At 39.1% G+C, this 15,997-nt stretch overlaps 1 protein-coding gene across 2 annotated transcripts in view; it reads left to right on the forward strand.

The window, feature by feature from the left end:
• LOC123375589 (serine/threonine-protein kinase TNNI3K) overlaps positions 1 to 15,997 on the forward strand; it is a 188,329-nt gene that overhangs the window by 17,242 nt on the left and 155,090 nt on the right. The window contains exons 3-5 of one of the 2 annotated variants that reach the window (XM_045026600.1): positions 2,014 to 2,113; positions 3,484 to 3,592; positions 15,314 to 15,399. In XM_045026600.1, the coding sequence (XP_044882535.1) occupies positions 2,071 to 2,113; positions 3,484 to 3,592; positions 15,314 to 15,399 (238 nt within the window). In that variant the 5' untranslated portion in view covers positions 2,014 to 2,070. The remainder of the gene's footprint in view (positions 1 to 2,013; positions 2,114 to 3,483; positions 3,593 to 15,313; positions 15,400 to 15,997) is intronic. The other variant, XM_045026599.1, reaches the window with a different exon arrangement.

The raw sequence follows: 15,997 nt of genomic DNA on the forward strand, positions 1-15,997 counted from the left end.
ATTGAAATGGATAATAGTGACTTACAGCCCTTCCACATAGATATGCTTAGAATGGGAAGAAATTAATCTGAAATAAGGATAATTTCAAAGGGCCTAATCCTGTAAAGACTCCATGAAAACAACTTGTATCGACTGAAATGGGAAATGAATTTGGCATGCAGCGCTCTTGCAAGGTCGAGTTTGACGGCTGTACATTTTCAAATATAAAATTTTAGACAAAACTGTAAAAATTAATCCAAGAGCTGTACAGCTGAATGTGCTGTAGATATTATTTCTGAGGATTATGTTTACTGAAAAATATTGCTCTTGGCTTTTTAATGTTACCTGTATGGATGTTAATTAGAACTGGTCTAAGAGTTCAATCAGTGCATTTACAACTTCTTTAATTTGCAAATTGCCTGATATAAAACTGTGATTTTTCTTTGTTACCATTTTGGTCATTGTTTTCTGTTATTGAACAAACTCTTAATGCCAACACAATTCATTTTATAGGGTGGGTGGAGAAACAACAGTCCCAATTACACTGGATAGGGGAGCAGGACCACTGGGACTTCCCCCAAAGAGGATGACAAGTATTGTGGCTCCAGGGCTACTCAGAGGAGGGGGTCGCCCAGGTCTTAGCTGAACTGGTATATGGTCAGATAAGAATCCAAATTTAAGGACCTGAGCCTGTGGGGTTCCCCCATTACTGGTTTTAGTTTTGCTATTTTGCCGGAGTGGCTTCTTTCATAGATCTCAAAGAACTCTACAGTGAGCATTAATATTCTGATTTTACTAGGGTACAAACTGAGGTGCCCTTGATCAAGGTCATAAGGCAAATGAATGACAGAGCCAGGAATAAAAGTGTCTTCTGACTCTCCATACAATACCCTACCATGCTGCTTTCCTGGATTTCTTTCACTGATCCCAAACAGAACACTTGGATGTTTGTAGCCTGACTCTGCTGTCTATGTCAGTGATCTTGAAACTTCTGGTAGTTTACAGTTTTGGGCCCCTTTTATAAGACAGTTCCTCTGATAGGGATATTTATGCAGTAAGTAAGGCCAGATCCTGCCTCCACTGATGTCCATAACAAAACTCCCAACAGTACAGACCCTCAATACATAGGTTATTCAGCAAACTATCTTCATAAGTTACATTAATACAAACAGACATTGATCTGTTTAATCTCTTTTTCTCCATTAAGGCTTCTAAGGAAGTGGGGGGTAGGACAGAAGTGAATATGTTTATGGGTAATCCTTTGTTTATGTTGTGTTTCTAAATTATGGGCTAAGTATTCACAGAACCTACATTTGGATGGGTGCCCATAACTGCATTTTAGGAATCTGAAGAAAAATAAATAAATATGAAGTTAATACAAGCTGGTAAATATAGACACCCATTATGGTGTTAGGTTTGTAGCTTTGATAGTTGCTTAGAGGTGGAGTATCAGTTATGAGACTGGTGTCTTCTCAGATATTTGGGTGCATATCACAGCGTGTATTGTCAAGGCAACTCAAAGTATTTAAAAATACATCCTTTAGTTTGTGTGTAAATAAACTGGTGCAGTCATGCTGTGATAGAAACTACAACAGGAGTGCTGGTTTGTTTACAATGGGATGTAGCACATTAAAAGTTTTAGGTACGTATGTGTGTATATGCATGCATGCACATATTATCTTGACTGGAATCCTTAAGGTAAAAAATTTTATACAGAACAACTGTCACGGTCAATTGCTGTGCTTTCTAACCTTGATTCTATCACTTTAAATATTTATTTTAAACTACCAGTATAAAAACTAAATAGAAGATTCACAAGTGCAGAGATCAGAATGAATAAAATATTGGAGTGAGAAAAAGAATGAGAGAGACTTTTTGGGGGGTGGAGGTTGGGAGGGGTTGGGAGAGAAAGACAGACAGACAAGAGAGCAGATCATTGGTAAGTAGAATCCAAAGCACTAAACTGCTTATTTTAATTTTTTTAAAGCCTCAAGGATAACCAAACTACTCTCCTTCCTTACTTCCTCCTTAAAGACACTGATCGATGTCAAGTTGCAGTCCCTGATAGTGGAAAGTCCACCTACAGCAGGGATGCAAGCCATATATGTGGACTGCATCTCCCACTCCTCTTGGGGTAAGAGAGCTGACCAGTACAGCATTCTCCAGGGCAACCTCTTCCATTAGCACTCCAATAGAACCCCAGGCCGGACTGCCCTAGCAGAAATGATGGCAGTACAGCTGGTTTTCTTGTCCCCAGGGTTGAACTCCTGTGGGGTGGATCAGGAAACAAGGACACAAAATGCATACATACACCATAACCTTAAGCTAACGGGTGAATCAATTTTTCCGTTCAATTCTATGATACTTCATTGGCATAACAAGCTGGACAAGCGTTGCCAAAGAGTACAAAAGAGGCGTACTCAGAGGTAAACACAACCTACCCACAATAGGATTACACTCTTTTATTGGGGGTCAATTCCATGTCTAGTCCTCATCACTGATCTGGTGGCAGTTTGCTCACCCTCCCCTATGTATGGGTAGTCAACGGATGGAAGCAAATATTTCTGCTGAAACATTTGCAATTTATTCTTGACACTGTATTTTAAACAGACTGATTAGTTACCTTTATTATTTTACACTTCATAGCACACACTGTTTTGCTCTGTGTCATTGTTGCATGACATTCCATTTGGCACACGGTTTATTTTTAGCCATAGACTATCAAAGTATTTTTCAGTAGGACTGTCACTGCACTTGAACAAGGAATCATTACTGCAAGAACTTTACTGAAACAAAGAAGAAATATTGAACAAATGGGGAATTATAAATCTAGACCAACCCAAACTTGCACTGGTAATTAATGTTGCTTCTTCAAATGCAATATGATAGAAATCCATCAACCAGCAGCAAATGTAGCTTTAGCAAATTTACTCATTTGCTAATATACTCTTGAGTTCAAGGATAAGATATTGTATTGCTCCGAATCTATATGAAAATTGGCTTGACTCAAATCACATACAGTATCTATGAAAGAAAAAGAGGAAGAAAAGCCAGCAAATTTATTCAAACCATTAAATTAGATTCTTTTGTTGATTTAATTAATATTTAATTAGAACATTACAAAATTTAGAACTATTTTTATTCTGTACTTCTATACTGTTAAAACTTAGATATTTAGAACTAACAAATACAACCTTATGAGCTTAGCTTTTCACTATTCAAATGAAAAGAGTTTTCCAGAAAGATTGATATATCTAATATGTATGTCTAGCATAGGTATGTGTGTGTATATATATTGTTTTACACAAGGAAAAAACTCCTAACTCTTTTTGCATAATACATATAATATCATTTAAACTGCAAATATCCATAATTTAAACTGAAAGTATCATTTGGTAAATTTGATAGTGGAGTTGTTTTGATTACTGGGAGATTGTGATCAGTGTGCTAGTTTTTTATAGGGCATGAAGTATATTGTGAATCATATTTGCTTTTTCTTGTTAGATGAATGGAAGAAGAAAGTTAGTGAATCATATGCTATAATCTTAGAAAGATTAGAAGATGACCTGCAGATCAAAGAAAAGGAGTTCACAGAACTGAAACACGTCTTTAGGTAAATTATTCTGGAAACTTGTTTATTATATTTCGAAACAATAATTAGCTTTTAAATGTTGGTGTGGTTGGAAATGTTTTCATATATGTGTCAATGAGTGTTGCAATTATGGATAGTCTATGTCTGCATTCTATTTATATCCGCTATCTGTTTTCAGGAGTAAGTCCTTATAATTCTGGGCCAGTGTCCCACATCCTAGTACCAAGATTAATGGCTGCTTATTACTAGAGCTGGGTGAATACTGCCAAAATTTTACTGCAAATGTGTTTGAATTTTTTAAGGAATTTGCTTTAGCAGTGTACATACCTCCTTTTGTTCATTCTCCAAAAATACTTTGGCAAACAAGTCTACTGGCAGGCATATTTGCAGATTTTTACACAAAGATGCAGGCAGAATAGTTGCTGAAAGTAATTTCAAATTCCTAATTGTAGTCACTCTGTCAAGACACCTGGTTCTAAAACTCCTACTCATCCAATAAGATAACATACTGTTATGGGTCAGGCATGACCACTGCCTAACATTCAGAATAAATGTAAAGAAACCATTGTAATCAGGGCTGAAACAAATAGAATCATAGAATCGTAAGATGGGAAGAGACCTTGAGAGGTCTTCTAGTCCAGTCCCCTGCACTTAAGGCAGGACTAAGTATTCTCTAGATCAGTGCTTCTCAAAGCCGGTCCGCCGCTTGTTCAGGGAAAGCCCATGGTGGTCCAGGTCGGTTTGTTTACCGGCCGCGTCCACAGGTTCAGCCTATCGCGGCTCCCACTGGCCGCGGTTCGCCGCTCCAGGCCAATGGGGGCTGCAGGAAGGGTGGCCAGCATATCCCTTGGCCCACACCGCTTCCCGCAGCTCCCATTGGTCTGGAGCAGCGAGCTGTGATCAGCCGAACCTGCGGACGCAGCAGGTAAACAAAACGGCCTGGGGCTTTCCCTGAACAAGCGGTGGCCTGACTTTGAGAAGCACTGATCTAGAACATCCCTGACATGTTTGTCTAGTCTGCTGTTAAAAATCTCCAATGACGGAGATTCCACAACATCCTTAGGCAATTTATTCCAGTGCTTAACTAACCTGATGGGAAGTTTTTCCTAATGTCCAACCTAAACCACCCTTGTTGCAATTTAAGCCCATTGCTTCTTGTCCTCTCCTCAGAAGTTAATGAGAACAATTTTTCTCCCTCTTCCCTGTAACCACCTTTTATGTACACCTCTACCCCAATATAACGCTGTCCTTGGGAGCCAAAAAATCTTACCACGTTATAGGTGAAACTGCATTATATCGAACTTGCTTTGATCCACTGGAGTGCTGCTTTACTGCGTTATATCCAAATTTGTGTTATATCGGGTCGCATTATATCGGGGTAGAGGTGTACTTGAAATAACAGTAGCCCACAAAATACAGACACATGGAAAAGTAGAGTAAAAGTTGAATCATGTGGGGGTTTCCAAATGCAGGGGCTGGGGCAGCTAAAAGCAGCTAGAGAAAGCCAAGAAGGCTGGTAACATAATCCAGAGAAAAAGCTTTTTGGGAAGAGAGTACCAGATGGGAAGGCAGGCTTGGATCAGCAAACAAAGGAACTGTCTCCTGCTGTTTGTTTCCTTCTGCGTTCAGGGAAACGGGACTTTGAAAAGAAAACTTACATAAAAGAAATACCTATTGTCAATTTCTCCTAACTGGAACAAGCTACAAGACCCTGAATTTTCCACTAGCCATAGGTTAAAAGGGATAATAGTACCATGTGAGCTGTGTGTCCATTCAAGGCAGCTCGAATAATGAATGCACTCAACAAATGGCTTGTGCATGAGTTAATTTGCAGAAACTATCTAGTAAATAATTTCAAACATCAAATGCACTTGAGAAAATAATGTGTTCTGTTGCCCGACAATTAACAAATAAAAAAGGCAAAATTGGTCAGCTAACTTATTAATTATGATTATTCACTCAGCTATGTTAATTACCATTGTTTGAACCCCCAATTTGAAATGCAGATTGTTGATTATATTGGGCTGGATCCTGCAAAGTGCTGAGCATTCTGGCTCTGAGCCAACAAAGCACTTAAGTACATGCTTAATTTTAAGCATGCAAGTACCCCATTGACTTAACTTTAAAGTGTGTATTTAAATGTTTTGCTAGAATGCTCAACACTTTGAAGCATTGAGTCCACTGAGCTGCAGTAGAAAGTGTATTTTTGACTCTCAATTAGGTAAAAGAGAAGAAAATAATTCATTATGTGGCTAGCTGGCCACGGGAAGCTGACCACTTTGTCCTGAAACCAAGTGTAGGACCCCTAAATGTGTCAATGAACCTTCTCTTGTTAGGTGGGGAATGCTATTAATTCCCACTGAAGCCAATGAGAATTACTGATACTTAGCACATTGCAGGGTTGGGCCCTCTGTTACTGACATCTGAAAAGTGGACTTTTGACTTTTAATCAGGGTTGAAATATCTATCGACAGGTTCAGCTCTCCAATCCACCATGGGTCACTGGAATTGGTCAGTCTTCCTATGTGAATCTAAAATCAGAATCTGGTATGAAGACTATAGTTTTTGTCCAAGATTAATAGTAATGGCATAATTATTCTGTGTGGCTCTGTCACTTCTGAGGAGACATTAAATGAGCCTGGTAAGATACTCCCACACAAGAGAAAACCTTTTGTTCAGTGAGGAAGAAAAATAATTTTGAGAAACACGTTAGAGGCCAGGGAGAAGTTGGTTATCAGATTGTTGGAGAAGAAATATGGAGTGGCAAGTCTTGTGCACTCTGCTAGTACATTTTTCCTCATAACATACCACTTGCAGAAGATTTTTGAAAAAGTGTTCTCTTTCCTGTGCTCAGACTTGGTGGCTAAAAGGAAGGTAAGGCTAAATGCAGTTTCCCAAAAACAATATCAAAATTATGGTGGCACGTATTTGCATCTGTGTAGATTTTTAATGTTGTGTCTGGAATTTCACTTTATGTGACATGCTTTGCAAAGAAACAGCCTCCAAAAGCAAGAAACATGTAGCTTTATTATATAAATAAAGAGTTCACAATTCACACTGTTCATCTATTCGCACTGATGTTCTTGATATTATCACATATGCCCTCTGCTGTCAGTCTACTATTGCACAACTTGTTACAGGGTATGCTTTGGATTGTCACATGCCAAAAATGGTTATGGTCATTGTCATAGGTCTTCTCCCCCACTTGGAGCTGTTGGGTTCCAAGATGGGGACCTGCATGGACTCCTCTAAACTAAAATCCTAGTTTAGATCTGGTTCTCGCTGCCACCAGTCAGTTTTCTAAGTGTCTGACACACTGCCTGTTCCCCCAAAAACTTCCCCTGGGAACACAGATTCAAACCCCTTGAATCTCACCAGAGAGAGAGAAACAGCCAGTTCCCCTCCCCCCCTTCCCTCTCTCCAGCCTGCTCCGGAGAGATACACACCGAGTCAAATCCTTGACTCAACACAAAGAGGGACTCACCTCCCCCTCCCCTTTCCTAGTCCTTGGGAAAAATACCTTGATTCAAACTCCTTGAATCAAACAAAGAGGGATTCACCTCCCCCTCCCCTTCCCTTGAAAATGCAAACAAGAGAAGAATCAATCAAGTCCTAAAAAGAAAAGATTTTATTAAAGAAAGAAAAAAGTACACTCTCTCTGTATTACCAGGATGCAAAAATACACAGAGTCTAACCTATAAAAACTGGAGAGACTTCCCCCTCCCTCCTCCTCAGCATAATCAGTAACAGCAACAGAAATAAAGAATTTCCTTCAGCAAACACACAATTGCAAATGTAGAAATCAAATTATAAGACTAATTCGCCTTTCTAATACTCACTATACTGGATAGTAGGAAATACTCCAGGAGAACTTGGAGACATGTCTGGCCTCTCTTAGATCCAAAGAGAGCACACAGAGCAAACAAGGAACACAGACAAAGGCTTCCCTCCACAGAGATTTGAAATTATCCTGTCCCTTGATTGGTCCTCTGGTCAGGTGTTTCTCAGGTTACTGAGCTTGTTAACCCTTTCCAGGTAAAAGAGACCTTAACCCTGATCTGTTTATTTATGACAGTCATGTTTACTGTTTGTATTATGTCAGTGTCTAGAGGCCACAACAAACTTCAGATAGACATTGTGTTAGGCTCTGTACAAGCACAAGGGGGAGAAAGTATCTGCCATGAAGAATTTACTGTCTAAATAATTGAGGCAGACAAAGGGTAGAAGAAAATAAGTGTTATCTCCATTTTGCAGCTGTGGTATCTGGGCACAGGATGATATAATGACTTGCCCAAGGTCACACCAGCAATCCGTTGCAAAGCTGGCAATTGAACCCAGATCACCTGAATGTCAGTGCAGTGCCTTAACCTCAGTCCCATCCTTTTCCGAAGGGTAGCTGATCACAGTAACTTCCTGAAAGAGGAACTTATTTGTTCAGAAGGGGATTTGAAGCACACTCTGGGGAACTCAAATTTAGACTTTGTAACCACAAATTTCATCAAAATCTAAGACCAATGGAAATGGTTTTATGAATTTAAAAAAAATAAATACCAGGGAAGCCTTTTCAACACATAAACATTCCCTTACAGTGTTTGCAACTAAACCATTGCTGTCAGAGTATGAGAACCACTAAGTGTAACTGAGTACAAATTGACTATAAACCAGAGAAACTGAAAATCTATTTTCCTCTTCCATGTTGAGAGAAAATGAAAATGTAAACAAATGGCCTAAGTGGTGAAAAATTAAATTTTTAGTAATATATGAGGTCTTTTTAATAGGGAAGGGAATTTGATCTTTAAAAATATGTGAGTTTTGAACTTGACAGCATCCCCTTCAATGCTACCATTTGTTTTATGTCACTGAGCTCTAGAAGGGAGGGCTGGAAACATGATTTTCCAATATAATCATATTTGGATATTTTGAAACTCCTCTTAAAATTCAGCCATCAAATGAATCAATCCATCTCTCAAATCATGCACCAAAATGTATTGAAACATAAATTCCAAGCATAGGGTTGGGGGTGGGGGGTAACATGTTAACAAAAAGGAGTTTTCCCCCAACCCCTGGAGTTTCTTTCCCACAATCACCCCTCAAGGAAAATCTGAAAGAATAGATGGGCCTTACATCAGTATCATTAATCATGCTATGCCTGAGAGGACACGTATGGAGCTATAATATATTTGAAGAATGAGATTTTCTTTATAGTGAGCAAAACATTTTGTTTTCCTTAGTAAAAAGTAAGTGGTAAATGAAGAACAGTCACTAAAGAAAAAAATGTGACTGTAATGTGTGGAAGAATTATTCCGTATCAGAATAGTTTACATTAAGAAAATAGAAATAAGGCCAGCAAGCTCCCTGAATGCTTAATACCTGCCATCTAAGTGACAGATGTGGAAAGTTAGTCAAACTAACATATGCACAAACACATGCAACTTTTCAGAAAGGAGTCTAGTTCTTGGTTTTATTAATGGGATTTACATATTCATATGTATCAGTTCCACACACACCCCCTTTTTTTTTTTTACTAGAATATCATTCCTAATGGAATGGGCCTAAAGACCTAGGTTTGAGAGCCTATTCTAAGTTAGTCGCTGGAGCGTGTCCAGAATTTCTGTTGGGATGATTTTGTGATGGGAAATGCGGTTTCCACAAACTTGAAATTTTCTGTGGAAAAATCTTGCTTATGATGAAATTTTCTGTTGGAAAACTTGAAATGAAATTTTGGGTTGTTTTTACCTGATCAGAATATTTTGTTTTGTTGAACTGACCCGAAATGTTTCATTTCAAATCAGTTCAATAAAACACCAACTTGTATTTATTTGCCTATCAACGAATGCCGTGGAGTTTGGGGCCCCATTCTCTTCTACGGGCTGAGCTCCTTGGAAGACTATATCTCCCATAATACAATGTGGATTTCCCTTTGGCCAAGCAAGATGCATCACAGGAGTAACATGAATCGAGATTTGTCATGGGTGGTATAATCCAGCCAGGGAGCCTGGCCCAAAGGGACAAATGGGAGGCATGAGGTTTCTGAACTACAACTCCCATGAGGCAATGCCCCACAATTGGAAAATGCAGTTTAATGCTGAACTAACTTGAAATAAAGCATTTCAAGCAGCAAAGAGTCCTGTGGCACCTTATAGACTAACAGACATTTTGGAGCATGAGCTTTCGTGGGTGAATGCCCACTTCATCGGATGCATGTAGTGGAAATCTCCAGGGGCAGGTATATATATGCAAGCAAGAAGCAGGCTAGAGATAACAAGGTAGTTCAATAATATTCACCCACGAGAGCTCATGCTGCAAATGTCTGTTAGTCTATAAGGTGCCACAGGACTCTTTGCTGCTTTTACAGATCCAGACTAACACGGCTACACCTCTGATACTTGAAAGCATTTCAAATGACTTCAACAAACCAAACAAGAAACATTTTGATTTGAAGGTATGTTGAAATATTTTGTTTTGATCAAAATGTTTTGTTTTTGTTGAAAATGTTCAAACAAAATTTTTCAACATTTCCAAACTGAAATTTTTTGGAAAATTTTTTTGAAAATTTAAACTTCTCAACCCAATTTGGTGTGAAACTAAATGTGGAAATGTTGGAATTTCCCATGGGATGGAAATTTTAAATTTCACTCGGCTCTGCTGATGCCAAGCCCACTGTTCCACCACCCCCCCTCAAAAAAAATTCTAAAGATGGAATAATTCATTGCAAAAAGCCATCAGCCATGATGGTGCAAGTTTCTGGTTTAAAGGCTTTTGTCTGTACTTAAAATGAATAACTTATTAAAACAGGCCCGGGTTCTGAACTCATTTTAACAGTGGTTTTACATTTGGAGGGGGAATTGTATAACATTTAATAGACATCTATGGGACTTATGCACATGTTTAAAATTAAACATGCTCAAGTGCTTTGCTGAATCAGGATGGATTTAAGCATGTCCAAATTAAGTTTGTATTTTGTGTTCTGCTGAACCAAGTCCATAGTGACGATCCTAATCTCACTGAAGTCATTGGCAAAAAATTCTGTTGATATCAATGGGGCCTGAATTGTCCACACAGCAGTTTTCAAAGAGATGTAACTACTTTGAATTTTGAAGGAGTAGTAATGAGATGATTTGCCCTATGAGAAGACTGGAAATTTTGGTTTTTGTCTAACATTTTTCTATCAGGGTTATTATTTAATTACCTGTAACTCAAAATCAGATTGATCAATTTCCTTCATACTTCGCAGAAACATTCTCCCTTGCTTCAAGAATAAATGTAGCACTTTCCAGGCCTTCCGGAATTATCCAAGCCAAGTTACAGTGGTTGTTTATTGAGGGCTTTATAAGGGGAGATGGGTAAAACTGTAACTATGCAGAGGTTAGTGCCTTTCCATAATATGTCAGGAATGCCTTTCCATAATATGTCAGGAATGCCTAATGTAATTGTCTATTATATTATAAAATATATTGTACATGTTTATTTGCAAAGCATGAGGCAGCTTTAATTTATTCATTAATTTTATTGTCAATTTTTCTAGGTTTATTTTTATTAATGAATTCCCTTTTGCGGCTTTGACATGCGCTGTTCTGGAAAAGAGGTCACTTGAGTTGTACACGTGGAGAACAGAGCTTAATGAATCATAAAAATACATAGACTAACATTTTTTAAAAGTATGTTCTGTATTTTTTGCAGAAAAAAGATGCAAGTTTCCAGTGTGAATGATGGATTCTTTTTTTAATGAGTCAGAATGGCTATTGATCCTTTTTGAGAGAGAGATTATTAGAAATCTATTCATAATAATTACTTCATTTTAATTAGTCACCTCACCAAGTTGCAAGCACCATAAAATCATTAGGCTATATTAAAACTTAGCATGACATTCCAAAAATGTAGAGGAAAATTAAAACTAAACTGAACTTCCAATGTCACAATAGATAAGTGGTGGTCAGCTGCCCGAAAGCTTTATGTGCGATTACTCTAGAGAGGGCAAAAAGAAAGGAAATTGCATTTCTTTCTTAGGATGGATGTGGCTTATAGCTATATTTTAATTGCACATGCCAAAACCAGAAACATTTTAATAGAAGTTAATGGAAAGTCTGAATGAAATAGTTCTAAAATTGATTTTAAAATATCACATTCCAATGCAATAAACCAAGCGGGAAAACAGGGCTATTTAATCACACAATTTGCTGCTGTGGGGTCCATATCCTTGTTGATGCACAAGAGTGAATAACTCTGATTGACATTAATGGTATTTTGGGGGAAGGAATTTATGTGAGAACTCTGTTTTCACAGTACTTCTGCCCTGCCTGGACTCGGGCCATATCCTGGGTCTTCTCACTCAAGTCCTAGACATCAACAATATAGAGTCCTGTTACCTTCTCAAAGAAGGATATCAGGTTGGTTTGGCATGGTCTACCTTTTGTAAAACCATATTGTATTTTGTCCCAATTATCATTGACCTCAATGTCCGTAACTGCTTTCTCCTTTTAAATTTTTTTCCAAGACCTTACATACTACAGATGTCAAACTAACAGGCCTGTAGTTGCCCAGATCACTTTTTTCCCCTTTCTTAAAGATAGGAACTATGTTAGCAATTCTCCAGTTATACAGTACAACCCCTGAGTTTACAGATTCTTTAAAAATTCTTGCTAATGGGCTTGCAATTTCATGTGCCGGTTCCTTTAATATTCTTGGATGAAGATTATCTGGGCCCCCCGATTTAGTCCCATTAAACTGGTTGAGTTTGGCTTCTACCTTGGATGTGGTAATATCTACCTCCATATCCTCATTCCCATTTGTCATCCTACCATCCTCCTTAGCCTCATGAAAGACTGAGGCAAAGTATTTGTTTAGATATTGGGCCATGCCTAGATTATCCTTAACCTCCACTCCATCCTCAGTGTTTAGCGGTCCCACTTCTTCTCTCTTTGTTTTCTTCTTCTTTATATGGCTATAGAACCTTTTACTATTGGTTTTAATTCCCCTTGCAAAGTCCAACTCTACATGGCTTTTAGCCTTTCTCACTTTATCCCTACATGTTCTGACCTCAATAAGGTAGCTTTCCTTGCTGATCACTCCCATCTTCCACTCCTTGTAGGCTTTCTGTTTTTTCTTAATCACTTCCCTGAGATGCTTGCTCATCCAGCTTGGTCTACAACTCCTGCCTATTAATTTTTTCCCCTTTTTTGGATGCAGGCTTCTGATAGTTTCTGCAACTTTGACTTGAAGTAATTCCAGACCTCCTCCACCTTTAGATCCTCAAGTTCTTCAGTCCAATCCACTTCCCTAACTAATTTCCTCCCAAGCACTATCTCAGGAGAGGCTCTAGTAGCTTTCTTCCCCAATGTGATTTTTGCCTAGACAGACTCTGTCTTATCCATTCCATCCCTTCTTATTTCTTTACAGTATACCTCATCATTGATATACAATGCTACTCCACCACCTTTGCCTTTATTTCTGTCTTTCCTAAACAGCACATACCCTTCAATACCTGTACTCCAGTCATGACTATTATTCCACCATGTTTCTGTTATCCCTATAATATCCAGTTTCACTTCCTGCACCAGTAACTCTAGTTCCTCCATTTTATTACCTAGGCTCCTCACATTGATGTACAAACATCTTAATTTTTGCTGTTTGGCTTTGCTCACATTCTTTACCCGATTAGCCCAGACATTCTGCCCCCAGTATCACCTATTAGAATGGTATCTACACTACCCATACTCCTTATGTCCATTCTCCTACCCATGGCAGTATCCTTTCTTACTTTGTTTTCTTCCCTCTCAATGTTAAAATCCATCATGGCGATTACCTGGACATCTCCCAACCATGTCCCCTCAATTCCTAGTTTAAAGCTTTCTTAATCAGTTGTGCCAGCCTCCATCCTAGAAGTCTACTTCCCTATTACTCAGGTGAAGTCCATCCCGAGAGAACAGTCCTCTGTCCATGAATGCCTCCCAGTGGCCATACATCCCAAAGCCCTCCTTATAGCACCACTGCCTGAGCCATCTGTTGATCATCATAATCTTGTTACACCTGTGTTGCCCTTCTCTAGCAACAGGCAGAATCCCACTGAAGATCACCTGAGCCTCAATTTCCTTAAGCGTCTTCCCTAGCCTGGCATAGTCTCCATTGATACGTTTCAGTGAGAATCTAGCCATATCATTCATTCCCACATGAAGGACAATCAGTGGATTCTTTCCCACTCCCATTAGGATCCTCTTCAGCCTCAGGTCCACATCCCGTATCTTAGCACGTGGCAGACAGCACATCCTTCTGTTTTCTGGATCAGCTCTGGTATAGCAAAAACCAAATCTAAACTAGGATTTTAGTTTAGAGAAGTCCATGCAGGTCCCCATCTTGGAACCCAACAGCTCCAAGTGGGGGAGAAACCTATGACATAGCACCTGGCAGACAGCACATCCTTCTGTTTTCTGGATCAGCTCTGGTTACAGGCCTGTCTGTTATTCTCAGTAAGGAGTCCCCAATCACATAGACCTGCCTTTTCCTGGTGATGGTGCCATTCTCCGGTCTATCTCCTGTACCCTCTGGCTGCAAATCCTCTTGATTCCTATTCACCCTTGCAATCCTCCACAACCCATCCCGTATCCTCCTGGGGCTTATATTTGGTGTTGTTATCTCCATTGACTCTTCCCCTCTTCCTATAGGACTAGCTGCTCTTCTCTTCTTCCTTTCCCTCTCACCTTCAGTGACCACCTGCTGTGCCCCTTCTTCATTTTCCAACTCCGCAAACCTGTTCCTGAGCTCTATTTCTCCTACATTAGTCTGTCTTTTCCTCTGCCTGGTTCTCTTAGCCACATGCTTTCACTGTCCACTTTCCTCACCCAGCAGTCTCCCCTCAGAGTTCTTTGGTCCTGCTTCCATCTGCAAGTCTGAGCTTTTCCCTTCAGACTCCTCATGTCTTTGCTCCATCATCTGCTCGAACCCCCTTCTAAACTCAGAGTTTCCACCTGCATCTCCAGTCCTCGGATCTTTTCCTCCAGCAGCTCTATCAGGTGGCATTTAATGCAGATGAAACTTTTTTCAGGTACCCCCTCCAGGATCATGTAGATGCCGCAGCTTCCACATCCAGTCATCTTCATTGTCTCTTCCACTGCTTGGGTCACTACCACTGCTGCCTCTGTATCTGTCATAGGCTTCCCACCTATATCCTGTAAATCTGGGAAACAAAGCAAACCACAACACCACCACCCACAGCAAAACAAACAAACAAACAAAAAACCCACCCCAACAAGCACCAAAACACTGCTAGAACACCACACACTCCCTTCACTAGACTGTCTGTTCCTCTGCCTGCCTCTTGGTCTTCCCCCCAAACTCCCACTCAAACTCCCCTGTTTACAGCTCTGTTTTCTGGCTCCTGTGCCGCTGTAGCTGAAAGATGGAGTGGAGGGAGAAGAAGGAATCTTTCTACTTATAGCAGTTTATTTTTTTTCTTAAAAGAAGCTTTCTTCTCCCTTTATTCTTCTAACGTAACTGTTTGTATATGTATGTATAGAAATAATATCAAAATAGAAATATAGCTCAGGAAAAAGTAAGGGTTGGATTCTGATTTCACTTGCAACAGTAGAAACGTAGATTAATCCATTGACATCAGTGAAGTACCTCTGGATTTACAGTGTTGTGAATGAGTGAAACTATAGTGAGATTTCTCTTTTCAAATTTTTCAAATAAAAGAAAATATGCTAAAAGTTGAAAACTGTGATCATCTGTAAAATCTCTTTTTTTCAGCTCCGATGAAGCCTTCAGCAAAGTCAATTTAAATTACCGCACAGAAAATGGGCTCTCTCTTCTTCATTTATGTTGTATTTGCGGTGGTAAGTATTTGAACTTTCATACTCTTTAAGCATGTTATTTACATGGTTAGTGATTTGGTCTGTTTAATAACCCACAGGAACATTATATTTTTAAACTATTTGCCTTCTTTGCATTGTCCTTGTTGATGCTCAGGTAAGCATTAGTTACAACACTCTAAACTGTAGCAACAAGGTGGAGTGGCTCCAAGTAAACTTTGGGCTCCTTTCTAAATCATTCTTCAGTGTAGCAAAAATTCCAATCACCTCTGACGCATATTTAAGTACAGATGTGCAACTAACTTGAAATTAGTTGTTATATTTATTTTGTAATCAAGGGATAGTATAATTCTATATGAAATATACACATTGTAGACTGGTATAAAAGTTGAATTTTTGATACTCTTTTCCCACAGAAATAACATTTCCTTTTTTTAATATTGTGAAAATGTTTTACAATGTGGCGAATTAAAATAATAATAATGATGATAAAATAAAAATCAAATCTTCTAGCCCAGAATGTTCTCTGATGAGATTCTTGCAGATAGCAAACCAGGAGAACAAGAAAAGTCATGTGAGAGATCATCTGGGCACTCCATACTGCAGATCTCTTGTCCACACT

This window comes from Mauremys mutica, chromosome 8 (assembly GCF_020497125.1).
Source record: "Mauremys mutica isolate MM-2020 ecotype Southern chromosome 8, ASM2049712v1, whole genome shotgun sequence".
In the NCBI taxonomy this organism is placed as follows: domain Eukaryota; kingdom Metazoa; phylum Chordata; order Testudines; family Geoemydidae; genus Mauremys; species Mauremys mutica.